Below are 12,257 nucleotides of genomic sequence, written 5' to 3'. Positions count from 1 at the left end.
CTATGAACAGTAGACAACAAAAGGATGTGGTTAGAGATATCCCTGACCAATTTCCTGCCAGTGGCCACAGGAAACATGTCTTCCCATTCATTGGACATAAGAATCCTATCAAGCTTTACAATGGGTAGAATGGTTTTGATTGTTGGTCCAAGTGCACTTACCACCACTAAAGAACAGTTCCCTTAAACCTTGGGTATTAATAACTAAGTTAAACATGTCAATGGCATGTGAATGATTCTCTTTTTTTTGTCCCACTATATCTAGAATGTTGAAGTCACCCCGCATAAAAAAGGAATAGTAATATTGCTACAAAAACTAGCTCAGTTAATTAAGAACTCTAGCTTAGCATAATCCTGATCAGCACCATATACAACCAGGTGGCCCCAACTCTTTTTAATAAACAAATCAATTAGAGTCATCAGCAAAACATGTTTGTCCTTAGAACAGGAAATGATTTCCATTTTCTCCTTTTTAACACCACAAAGGATGCCACCAGCTCTACCCCCCTAGAGGGGATCCATTCCCAAGCAAATAGACTATGAGAGTATACTTTTCTGAAATAACTAGAGGAGAAATTCTTTTTTATAGTTTCTTGTAAACAGATAAAATCAGGGAATGATCATGCATAATATCAGATATGCGAGTAGTCATCCCCTTCTTCCCTCCACCTCTGCAACTCCAAAATAGACCTTTCATTTATATTTACCAGTTTTCCTACACTGTCTGGTAATTCTGCCTCCTAGGAACAGGTTTAGATACAATAACATGAGCTTCCTTTTCCTTTTTCTTTCCCTACATCTAACAACAGTAAACTCCCTTATATCCAACTCTTTTTCAGGACAGCAGGTGTTAACAGGAATTTTGTCCCCTTTTCCATTATTAAGCAAAATGACGCCAAACTCTACAAAGCCATGCACCCCCCAAAAAAAAACTGTAAGCATCAAGGGCTCACAATCTAGTTAGGAGGGGTGGGCAATGGTCTGACAGCCGAGAGGCAGGCAGCACAAGGAGCAACAGTAATGTGCATCTCCTACAATTCGACTATATGTATGTATAGAACACACTCCCCGACTGAGCTTGTTAGACCACCTGTTGAAAAAAAATATGGTCTTGAAATGACAAGATCATCAACAACAAAAAATTGTAACAATGACATAAAATAGGTCTGAGCAACGCAAAACCAAGATTACACACATAGAAATCCGAGCCAGCACAAAGAGCAAAAATATTGCATCCTGATGCTACTAATCAGGTTGCCCTTCTGTTTTTCAACCACAACCACATTCAGAAAAAGGCATGCTTTCTATTGATTTTGTGGATCGCAGACACATGCCATGGAAAAATATAACCTCGGCCAATTTCAGAGGTTTCTTCATACCTGTCAACCAAATTTTCCTCATCTATCTGTATCTGTAACAAGGGTAAATCCCGAGAAAACAAAAACTGGGAAGACTCCTGCGGTCAGTCAGACAGACAGGCAAATGTTTGGGTAGCAGTAACTGTTGAGTTGTCGATTTTGTATCAAGTACATGCTCTGTCACAGTTTCGTTCCTGGCAGGGCAAGGTTTAGATCAGTAGGCCTATTTTCTTTGGTTAACATACACTCTCACAGCTCTTCAGTTACAGAGGCAGCTGGCAGGCAGTGGACTCTCCCCTTTCTTGGTTGCCTGCAAGTACAACTTGTTTCTTTCAGGGTTAAAAGCTTAATAACACTGACTGCTGCTAAAAAATAATGTTGCCGCAACTGTGGATCACCCTGTCTCATAGTTTTCCTTTCGTTTTTTCCCCTTCCAGAAATATGAGATTAATTTCATCAAGTACCAAGAGAAAGAATATGACACGAGCTATTGCATATGTCGGCATGGGCTTGACAATTAAAAAGGGGGTCTTACTGTGAAAAATCTAGAGGAGAATGACGTCCCAGGCAAAGAAGTAGCACCCTCAATAGTTTCCTAGTCAGCAAAAGTAACATATGCAGTCCTAGAAACACCAAAATGGATTATTGTTTTTCTTTCAGAATTAAAACAATATAAGGAGAGCTCAGGTAAACATTGTTCACAGTATGAAAATATATACCCTTCAGGGTCGCACTTCACAAAATGCATCGACATTGCTTTGTTCCTTGCCATGAAATGCACCTAAAACAATCATCCAGACGAAGACATGAATGAAAGGACAAATAAAACGGTGACACCAGGAGAGAAGGAAAATAATTGGATAGTCCCTCTTTACACACATTTGTCAGGATATCAGTGTTAGAGTCAGCCTCGTCCATTGTGCTAGCATGTGAACCTAAAGGAAGACAAAACTTGGTAAGATTTTAACTATATCAGTGATTGATATATAAAGAATATTAGAAGTACAAAGATTGAGCTTGTAAACCAAAATATGAATTTAGTGAACAGATGATAAAAGATCCCCATGTCAAAATAAACAAATAAGTGAAAAGTATATATTACCCCCGTGAACTGATACTCAATTTATTTAGCCCCAAGTACTCCCTCCGTTCCTAAATATAGGTCTTTATAGAGATTCCAATATGAACTACATACGGATGTATATAGACTATTTTAGAGGGTAGGTTCACTCATTTTCCTCTGTATGTAGTTCATATTGAAATCTCTAGAAAGACTTATATTTAGGAATAGAGGGAGTATAAAACAAGTATCCTGCCCCACTGATAAACATATAAAACCAAGCGATGTAGAGTTGACCAAACACTATTGATAACTACCTTAGTATTAACATTGACGCCAAAACTGACTCCTGAAAAGTAAGCATCTGCCAATGCTCTTAAAATGCACTAGGTGCTAGGCAAATGGCAAGTGAGCAGCAGAGCATCATCATAATAACACACATCAGTAAGCTTTAAGACATGCTGACGTAGCACAGCTTTGTGCATCTCAAATGCTGTTTTCAAAGAAACAAGTGCCAAAAAAAATCACTTTTCTATATCTTCAAAAGATGATAAACATTTGCAACGTGCATCATGGCAGATCAATTGTCGGCAGCATTGATGCCAAACAGTGCCATGCTATCAAATGCACCATGATGTTGTGGTAAATTGAGGTAGAAATATTCTTGAGCCAGTTCCCATAAGGCCACCAGCATTTATTCAGATAGGTTCCAAGTGAAAACCATCTGAAACAAGCCCTAGCACTACTGGTCAGAAACAGAGGGGAATTAGCCCGAAACGGACCGGTTTCATAGAACAGTGGAGAGTATTCCAATATAAAAAAGGAACTGGGATTTGACATGATACGGGACGATTCAGTAGGTAAATCCTGGTAAATTAACCAAGTGATGTCTAAACTTCCTAATGGGATGAAGTTAAATTAAAAATCATATATGTCTTTTTCTTTACGTTGTCATCTCAAACCTTTGTTAAAGGCATAGAGGTTTTTGTATTGTGGATCTCATAGAGGTTCAAAAGTAAATGACAAGAGTGTCATCACATCACAAATACAGCTGACCCAATTTCTCAAGGAATAGCGCACCTATGCACCATTATGTAACACTTCGCTTATAACCCCCCCCCCCCCCCCCCCAACCTCCGCTGCAAACTTATAAGGCACGCAAAGAAGCTGTTTTGAGAAATACGAGAATAACCAACCACCAGGCTCTCTCATTGTTTGCAACTACAGAACTGCCGACTTATTAATCAAGATTGAAGGTCTAGTTTCAGAAAAGATTAAGGTTGACTGCAGTACAGAGAGCCAACTTTCCACCCCTGTAACTATGTACAGATACAGGATTTAAGGATAGCTATTTAATGGACACATAACATATGCTTCTCTTAGCTGATATCATTGAACTGAGTAAAGCACAACGGACTTCCTCTATATTTCAACTACGTAGCTATTGCTGCACAGGAAGATCAAGACCATACAAAACCATCAACATAGTAATCACCTTTTCATGACAGGTGGCCAACGAAATTTGACCAAGGGTCATTTCACTATGAGTGGCGTCATTTTCCAGTAAAATAATTTGTCAACATCAACTGATATAGATATTAAGAATTACATGCATATCACAAACACAGCAATGTCATGTTGCACAAACAGTTAGACCAATTTAATCAATAAAGCTAAGGTCTGACATATGTTTCATGAAAAGGAATTTGTTCCTGGTAAGGTAGGGAAGATGCAACAAGACAAGAACCATAGACAAACCTGACGTTTCACCAAATAATTACCTTGTGTACTTGAGTCAACACGGTGTCTTTGTTCATGCTCAGCAACCATTAACTTGGCCTTCTTATTGCGAGCATCCATTCTGTCAGTCTCTCTAGAGATGCCACGCCTTTTCATGATTTCGGGCACTTTGCCATTATCAGTTCCCAAGGCCACAGGCACCCTGCTTCTGGGCTCACCATAACAGAGTTCATCTGTGTTGGGAGTAATAGATTAATTTCAAACAGTTAATTGTGCTTTTGTGCTCTGAGCTTTTGGCTATCCAGAGAACCCAAAAGGTATGATTAGTGGGACCATGTATTGCAAGTAAATCCATTCAAATAGGTGGTACAAGTACTTTTGAGATTTCAGTACAGAAATTGCAGAATCAGGCAAGCTGCAGGAATATGACATGCAGTCCCTGACTCCATGCCATAACATTATGGGGGTATGCTACCATTCACATCTATCAGGCATGCACGCAACCAGGGTTGAAATGACATAGCAAATGATTTTATCATCGTTTCTTATTTGGATCATCATGCAACTTGAAAACGCAACAAGCGAAATAAGAAAACCTTACAATTGGTTCTCTTTTTTGGAAGTTACATCAACCTTGAATTAGAAGCAGGTAAGGAAATTGGTCAAAAAAACGTAGCATGCAATAAAAATATTCAGAAGACAAATATTAGCACACATGTAACATGTAGAAACAACCCACTACTCTGCACCATGTAATCTATGAAGGCATAGAACATAAGATTTGCTTCTTTTATAGGGTGTGATTTAAAATAGTTTAAAGTAGATACAACATAAAAAATATTCTGAGAAGAATACACTGTCAGAGTATTGAGCTGAGATGCTGGTACAATTGCATAAGAGAACTAGAGAAGTGCTTGCCTTCAGTCCTTGAAGCTACACCAGACTTCCTCATGGAGAAACCACTGCCACCTATTGGGCTCTCGTCTTTCTGTTCTAACTTAAAATCATTAAGTTAACTACCTCAGTCTCACAATATACAAACGGAGGTGAAATTAAGATTAAAAGCATACTACAGTGAGTATTGACCTTCTGATGCAACACCTCCCAATACCACAGGTCAGCAGTCGACCTTTCTGGACAAAAGATAAAGGTTGAAGCGGTGTGTTGCTGGGCCACATTTTGTCCTTTAGCTAATTCAAGCCTCTCAAGACCATGATGCTCCTGTGGCATTAAGGTCTTTCAATTAACCTGATCAACATGAGTCTGATCTAGCATTCAAATTACACTAGGCTAAAACTGTTGTTTTTGACATTTTCTTTTATAGGGTATGATATAAAGTAGTTGAGTATTTGGTTGCTAATGTAAGTTTACTTTAGACAGCATAATTAACATATGTCATATGTTGACTAATGAATGCAAGAGAAAATAGAGTGAGATGCTTACACTAGGAGCATTTCTAGGTTGGATTCCAGCAACCAGAAGATTTTTCTTAACATTCAGGTTCAGACTCTCATTAGATAACCCGCGTTGCACACCGGAAGTATCAGATAGTGCTACAGCATTTTTGCTGAGGTGACCCCAGAGCCGGCTTAGCCATATTAAGACCATCATGAGCTCAGGCCTTTCTGGAAAGGATCTCTTATCCTGCAGATAAGAAATATTAGGTGAATAAGCAAAACACATCAACTTCTAAAGGTAAAGTTACCTGTTTGAAACATATCAACTATGTTATATGTTACCTCTTTCAATGGGTCAATAAGCCATTTCTCGGTGTGGTAAATAGAAGATCCATCATGTTTGCCAACTTGATATGTAGTTCCTTTGGCATTAGCAGCTTCCAATTTTTGCTCATCCGTGAGTGCCTTACTCCTCTTCCCCTGATCAGGCTCCTCTCGCTTATATTTCATGGGGGGGGAGCATCCGAAAGCATGAAGTGAGTAGGATACACCACTTTTCTTCTTAGTATCAGAACCGCCAATAAAACTTGATATAAACTCCTTGGCGTCGTTCCCTTAACATGAAGAAATCCCTTGCCATCAAGCACAGCAATAGCACATTTGGAAAGTTTCAAGTAATTCAGCACAAACGGCTCAAGATCAGCAGGAATCTTAACTCCCACATGCACTCCGTTGTCAACAGATAAAGACATATTTGTCCGACCAAATATATAGTTGATCCTCCCAGCTTCTGGACCATAAAGAATCAAGATTTGCCACATCATAGGATCAGGTTCAGACTTACTCTTTCCAGGAACAAAATCTCCTATTCCCTCTATTGCATTACACAGCTGCCATATTCCCATTTTGATTTTCGAAATATTTTCACCCTTTGTATAATTTCCATCATAGGCAAGAGTATATGTTCTTGCACTTCTGATATAATCTGGGGCAGATCCTTTTCTAGCAAATTGCAACACGGACTCAAGGCCATCACGAACATTACGGGTTATGGCACCTTCCACCCAACCACATTGTCCGTCGACGATCAAGCCAACAAGAAAATGCTTGTATCTATAATAGAATACAAATGTTCCCGTTGATCTGGTCACAAACGTGCGTTGTTTTGAACCAAACTCAAAACGTCGGTCGGAACCAACATATTGCCAGGATCTATAATGACCAATTGAAGCAACATAATTTTTCTGAATTTTCTCTGGATCTGTGACATCAAAAATTACACTATCCTACATGACATAAAAAAATTAATTAAGATGCAAAATTCATAATATATCTGACTTTAGTTAGGCAAAACATGCAGCAGATTCAGTTAGCATGGTTCTTAAACACTCAGAAATATTTCTCACTGCTAGCATATCGCCCTCAGAAATGAACATGGTTGCATAACCTTGAACAATCTAGAGTAATAGTTGATGCCAAGTTCATACCATATTTGTCTAACCAACCGAGTATATTATGTGTGCTGAACACTATTGTGTCTTGCTATAGTGCCAGACATAAACACCCAACCAGAAAATACATAAGTGACAAGCATTTGGATAGGTAAAGAATATATACCACATACTATGATGAAGTGAGCAGCACATACTTCACGAAGGAAAAATACTAGATGCCTTTGAGGTAATGCAAAAGATCTCCATTTGTACAAAAATAGTAGACGATCAACATATGATAACGCTAGATCAATTTATTTAACTAAAAAAATCAATAAACTAGCATGCAAGCATTCAAAATGTGCAACAACAAAAAAATCCAGATTCTTACCTGGACTTCCTTGTCTTCAAGATTAGGTGCTTCACTGTATTGTGGAAGATTGAATTCCAACTGCCTCATATAGCTTACCTTTTCCTCATCACTCCAACCTTCAAAAAGATTAGTTGGCTCCTTTTTTTCACGCTCCTCACCGACCATAGTGTCAAACTTGAGGATCAGCTCCTGTTCATGGGCCATCTTCTAATTTTGAGGAATATGAATGAGCGAGGAAGTTGTATTACAATCCTTTTCCGGGCTGTAGCTGTTAGCACACCTGTAGCTATTAGCGCACCCAGTGGATTTAATAGAAGAAAGACATGGTTTAAGAAAACAAAATACAAAGAGTGAAAAGTATGGAAGATTTCATTGCTTCTGATTCAGTTTACATCCAAAAGGTGAAAAATAAGGAAGATTTCATTACTTCTGATTCAGTTTACATCCATAATACACTTACATAGCTCACAACGCAATACATACACAAACATTCGGCCTACTTAAAGCAAATTACATAAACATGAACACCTCAAAACTTGTGGCCTTGTTCGTAACCCTTCCTTGATGATGCTCTATTCTGATATGTCACACCTGATAATTGAGATTATTAGTGCTACTTATAAAATATACCTTTTTATAAATGCCTACTTATAAATTCTGTTATATCAAATTGATCAGAAAGAAAAACAATTTTAACTCGTCTACTCCGTCCGTCCCATAATATAAGAGCATTTTTTACACTACACTAGTGTCAAAAACACTCTTAATATTAATGGACGGAGGGAGTAAGATATATATCTCTTGCATATGTTGTTCATTGACTTGGAGAAGGCCTACGATAAGATACCGCGGAATGTCATGTGGTTAGCCTTGGAGAAACACAAGTCCCAACAAAGTACATTACCCTCATTAAGGACATATATGCCAATGTTGTGACAAGTGTTCGAACAAGCTATGGCGGCACTGATGACTTTCCAATTAAAATAGGACTGCAACAAGGGTCAGATTTGAGCCCTTATCTTTTTTCTTTGGTGATGGATGAGGTCACAAGGGATATACAAGGAGATATCCCATGGTGTATGCTCTTTGTGGATAATGTGGTGCTAGTCGACGATAGTTGGGCAGGGGTTAATAGGAAGTTAGATCTGTGGAGACAGACTTTAGAATCAAAAGGTTTTATGCTCAGTAGAACTCAAACTGACATGAGATGCGGTTTCAGTCCTACTAACCACGAAGAGGAGGAGGTGGGCAGGTGGTACCTTAGGGGGGTGTTAGGTTGGAGTGATGGGCTAGAATGTGATATGTCTGTTCCGCACCTAGGCTCTATTCTTGTGTTTGGTTGTCCAAAGAAATGGAACGCACTGATTTCCAAGAAGAGAATATGCCCTCTATACGCCGAACACAGTGGTTCCTCACAGTGGTTCCAAGAAGAGAAACGGAATGACATGAAACCTCACCGCAAAAAAAGGAGGTTTACTGTTTTGTAGGTTAAGCTTAATTAAGAAGAACAGCATTAAATGATAGCTTGCAAATGAATAATAGTGCAATAAGTCTAAAGAACAATAAATACTAGAAAGTTACCAAGTTCTCGGTCTGGTGTCCAAAGTGCTTGGTAGATAGAAGTTAGAAGTAGCAGTCAGGTTGTTGGAGTCAAGAGAAGAATTCCAGCTCAATCACTTTCAGTTTTCGTAGCAAAACAAATATATTTGGCAAGTTCTGGAAATGAACAATGGCAAGTCAGGGAATAATACTAAAATCACATTCCATGGAAATATATTTGTCTGAACAGATAATTGGATAACAAGTGATCTACTGCTAAACAGTGGGTCAACAAATGTACAGGAAGTCAACAATTACAGCTGCTACAGTACCATTACTACAGTAGGTTCGTTTGGTCTTGCCCTGATCGGGGCATCATCTCGCATCCATTTGGTGTTGGTTCCCCTAGTGTACAGTGCATATATAAAGGGGAAAAGGAAAAGCTAAGACAGACGCACACACTCAGTGATCCTAACTCTGTCCCTAGTCATCGGTCAAGCAAGCAATGAAGCACCAGGAAGGAACAGTACACACATACACATTACAAGCTCCACAAGAAGAGAGGAGACGGCTGAACCTCAGGACCAAGGTAATCAACCTCATCTTCTCCTCTAAGTGGCTGGAACTAGAAAATCCTGCTATCCTGGCAATGGCATCGGAGCCATCTGGCTCTTAAGCTTGAGAGCCCTCTTGTGCTCTAAATCATCTCTGGATAAGCATGTTTGTGCTTAATTGTTCTTCCTGTTAAGCTAAGTTTGCTTATAATTTAGCCCTATTCTTCTGAGTTATAGCCCTAACAGTGCTAAGAGGACCCAGGGCTTGAGATTTGTTGAGAAATGAAAGGGGATTTAGGTAAATTATGCAATTCCTAAGTTAAATCCCCAAAATCTCGAAACCCTAGATGTCAAATTCCTTAAGTTTTCCCCAAATTTGAAGCTATGGCTATCGTATCATGCGCTCAATCAGAGGGGAATAAGATGATTTGAAGTAACCGCAATTTTGCCCTTAAACCCGAAACTCTAATGTGGAGAAATCCCCAAAAAATTCCCCATCTCTTAAGAACCCTAACCATGACTGAGTTATCGGTGGCGGAAGCTACCTTAGGTTGAGGGTCTCGTCGTCGTCGTCGTCGCTAGCCACGACGGCGCCGGAGCAAGCCCCTCAGCTGCGCGGGTGTGCTCGGGTTCGCTGCGCCTCCTCGCTCGCTTGTCGGCGTTGGAGGCCCGTCGCCGTGCCGGTTTTGGACGCTCGTGCGCGTCCGCGTCCGCGCCCGCCTCGCGGACACCGACGAGCACCAGTCGACGGAGCCGCGCGCAACCTTGATTTGCACGCGAATCCGACGAAAGGCGCCCACCGGCGTCGTTCTCTTCCGCCGCTGCTGCTGGCTTCACCGCCGCCTCTCTCTCTCTCTCTCTCTCTCTCTCTCTCTCCCGTTCGTCGCCGTCGCGGATGTGACCGTGCGAGGAAGAGAGAGGAATGAAAGAAAGGGGATGTGGAACGGGCCACACCGCGCCCAACGGGCCACCGGGAACCGCAGTTTCGGCTCAGCTTGAGAAGAATTTCGGGCCGCCGGAAAAAAACAAATTGTGGTAGCGGATAGTAATGGGCCGAAGTCTAATTCTGAAAAACAAACAATTGATTTTTCCATCCCTAAAAAAATTGATTTTTTCCTTTTTTATTTAGATCTATACAAATCTTAGGGCTAATTTTTGCATTTTTTATTTAGATCTATACAAATCAAAAGGGCAGAGGCAATGATCAGTAAACATGTTGGGTACGATGCGCTGACCAAAGCTCACCAGATATTATCCGTGGTCGCTAGGCGCTGCTCCGATTTCATGCCAATATAACGTAGCCTTTTTGCCAACTTTCCCGTGCTTGCGAGTGTCGTTTTCATAGCCCTTTTGTGATGACCTGCCCTCTTAGGCGCCAAGCAGCTGTCGTATTCTTTATCTGATTAGAATACGAGCTCATGTATCTGACAGCATAGTACCATCCTCTGCGTGCCTTCTTTATTGTCTTGTTTGCTGCAACCAGCAACCTTACCCGGTGCGTCACCTCATTTTCCAGCCTTTTAACATGGATGTAGTGATAATCCCTGATTTCCTTGCCACATACATCCTTCATAAACCTAATGGCTGCCATAGCAGCACTGCCTTCTGCTTCATCACAGTTCTTTGAGATCACACCAGATATCGAGATTGGAACAAGTAAACCATCGATCAACTGCATAGATGAATTGAAGGTAACCATCACATGAGACTCGTTGCCCGGATATGTCTTGTGATGGTAAGTCGTAGGAGGCAACTTGAGAGCTTGCAGGATGAGGGCAAAGATGTGGGAATGAGGAATCAGTATTACATAGTCATCTTCCTGCAGAGGAAAGAAAAGGTTCAAATAATTGGGGGACAAAGGCTAATCTCACAAGTTATTGCATTGATTTGTAAATCAGGGAACAATAAGTTTATGTTAAGTTTATCAAACTAAACCAAGCTACTGTAAGCTGAAAAACAAATTGGACCCAGGAAAGAAGGATGTTTAAAAACATGTTGCTCTACTGAGTAAAGTGGCCTTGTGCTGAAACAAAAAGACTCACGAACTAACAATTAGGTGCTGGTGCATTATTTGAGCTGGTCAGGCACAGCCTATCACCAGGATGAAATTATTCATTTAGTGTAGTTCCCTTTTCCTCTTTTATTCCAACCTCAGGTCCTGACTACCAAAAGGAAGGGAGAAGCAAACCTGACTTGGTGCTTTTTGATTATGTACAGGGCATATCACAGTCAGATGCCGTTTATTTATGAACACACCACCACAGCGGAGAGTTAGTGATTGCCGCATCGACGATCTGAGGTCTAGTGCCTCCCTCAACAACCGGCAAGATCTGTCTAAGGTCACCACCCAAGACCATCACTATTCCACCAAACGGTATATCCGCAAGATCTGGATTACTCACGGAAAGAACATCACGGAGAGACCTGTCTACAGCCTCGAAGCACTTCCTGTGTGCCATAAGTGCTTCGTCCCAAATAATAAGCGAAGTGACCATCAACAACTTACAGAGCTGGGAGCCTCTCTTAATATCACACAGTGTATTATCATCAAGAATAATAGGTATCTTAAAGCGAGAATGAGCAGTCCTACCACCATGCAATAGCAACGACGCAATGCCCGAAGATGCAACAGTAAGCATGATTTTTCTCTCACCCCTAAGCTTAGCACATATTGCATTCCACAAGTAAGTTTTCCCAGTACCACCGTACCCAGAGACAAAGAAAAAACCAGGTTCCCCCGCATGCACACAATCCACAATTGCCTTGTAAGCAACCAACTAGTCTTTATTTAGACTATCAAACAT

At 40.6% G+C, this 12,257-nt stretch overlaps 1 protein-coding gene across 2 annotated transcripts; it reads right to left on the bottom strand.

The window, feature by feature from the left end:
- Positions 1 to 1,168: 1,168 nt before the first annotated feature.
- On the bottom strand, positions 1,169 to 10,396 carry LOC123091010 (uncharacterized). Of its 2 annotated transcripts, none has more exons than XM_044512399.1 (12): positions 9,999 to 10,396; positions 8,942 to 9,076; positions 7,379 to 7,628; positions 5,897 to 6,840; positions 5,601 to 5,801; positions 5,244 to 5,378; positions 5,076 to 5,154; positions 4,199 to 4,390; positions 2,237 to 2,292; positions 2,077 to 2,138; positions 1,893 to 1,980; positions 1,169 to 1,667 (listed from the first exon to the last, which is right to left on the bottom strand). In XM_044512399.1, the coding sequence occupies exons 4-11, from the start codon at positions 6,062 to 6,064 to the stop codon at positions 1,953 to 1,955; spliced, it is 921 nt and encodes a 306-aa protein (XP_044368334.1). In that variant the 5' UTR covers positions 6,065 to 6,840; positions 7,379 to 7,628; positions 8,942 to 9,076; positions 9,999 to 10,396; the 3' UTR covers positions 1,169 to 1,667; positions 1,893 to 1,952. The 2 variants fall into 2 exon arrangements, with proteins under 2 accessions (XP_044368334.1, XP_044368335.1); XM_044512400.1 differs by having other exon boundaries at positions 5,076 to 5,145.
- Between the last annotated feature and the right edge of the window lie 1,861 nt (positions 10,397 to 12,257).

The sequence above is a fragment of the Triticum aestivum genome, chromosome 4B (genome assembly GCF_018294505.1).
Source record: "Triticum aestivum cultivar Chinese Spring chromosome 4B, IWGSC CS RefSeq v2.1, whole genome shotgun sequence".
NCBI classification, from domain to species: Eukaryota; Viridiplantae; Streptophyta; class Magnoliopsida; order Poales; family Poaceae; genus Triticum; species Triticum aestivum.
Note: the sequence above shows the minus strand (reverse complement) of the source record. Positions and strands in the feature narration are given on the sequence as shown.

Bases quoted from the DNA above. Each gene is read 5' to 3' on its own strand.
- LOC123091010 (XM_044512399.1), bottom strand. From the start codon at position 6,064: ATGAAATATAAGCGAGAGGAGCCTGATCAGGGGAAGAGGAGTAAGGCA. The intron at 5,802-5,896 runs GTAACATATAAC...TCTTATCTGCAG, and splicing joins TTATTGACCCATTGAAAGAG to GATAAGAGATCCTTTCCAGA. The intron at 4,391-5,075 runs GCAAGCACTTCT...CTCCCAACACAG, and splicing joins TGTAGCTTCAAGGACTGAAG to ATGAACTCTGTTATGGTGAG.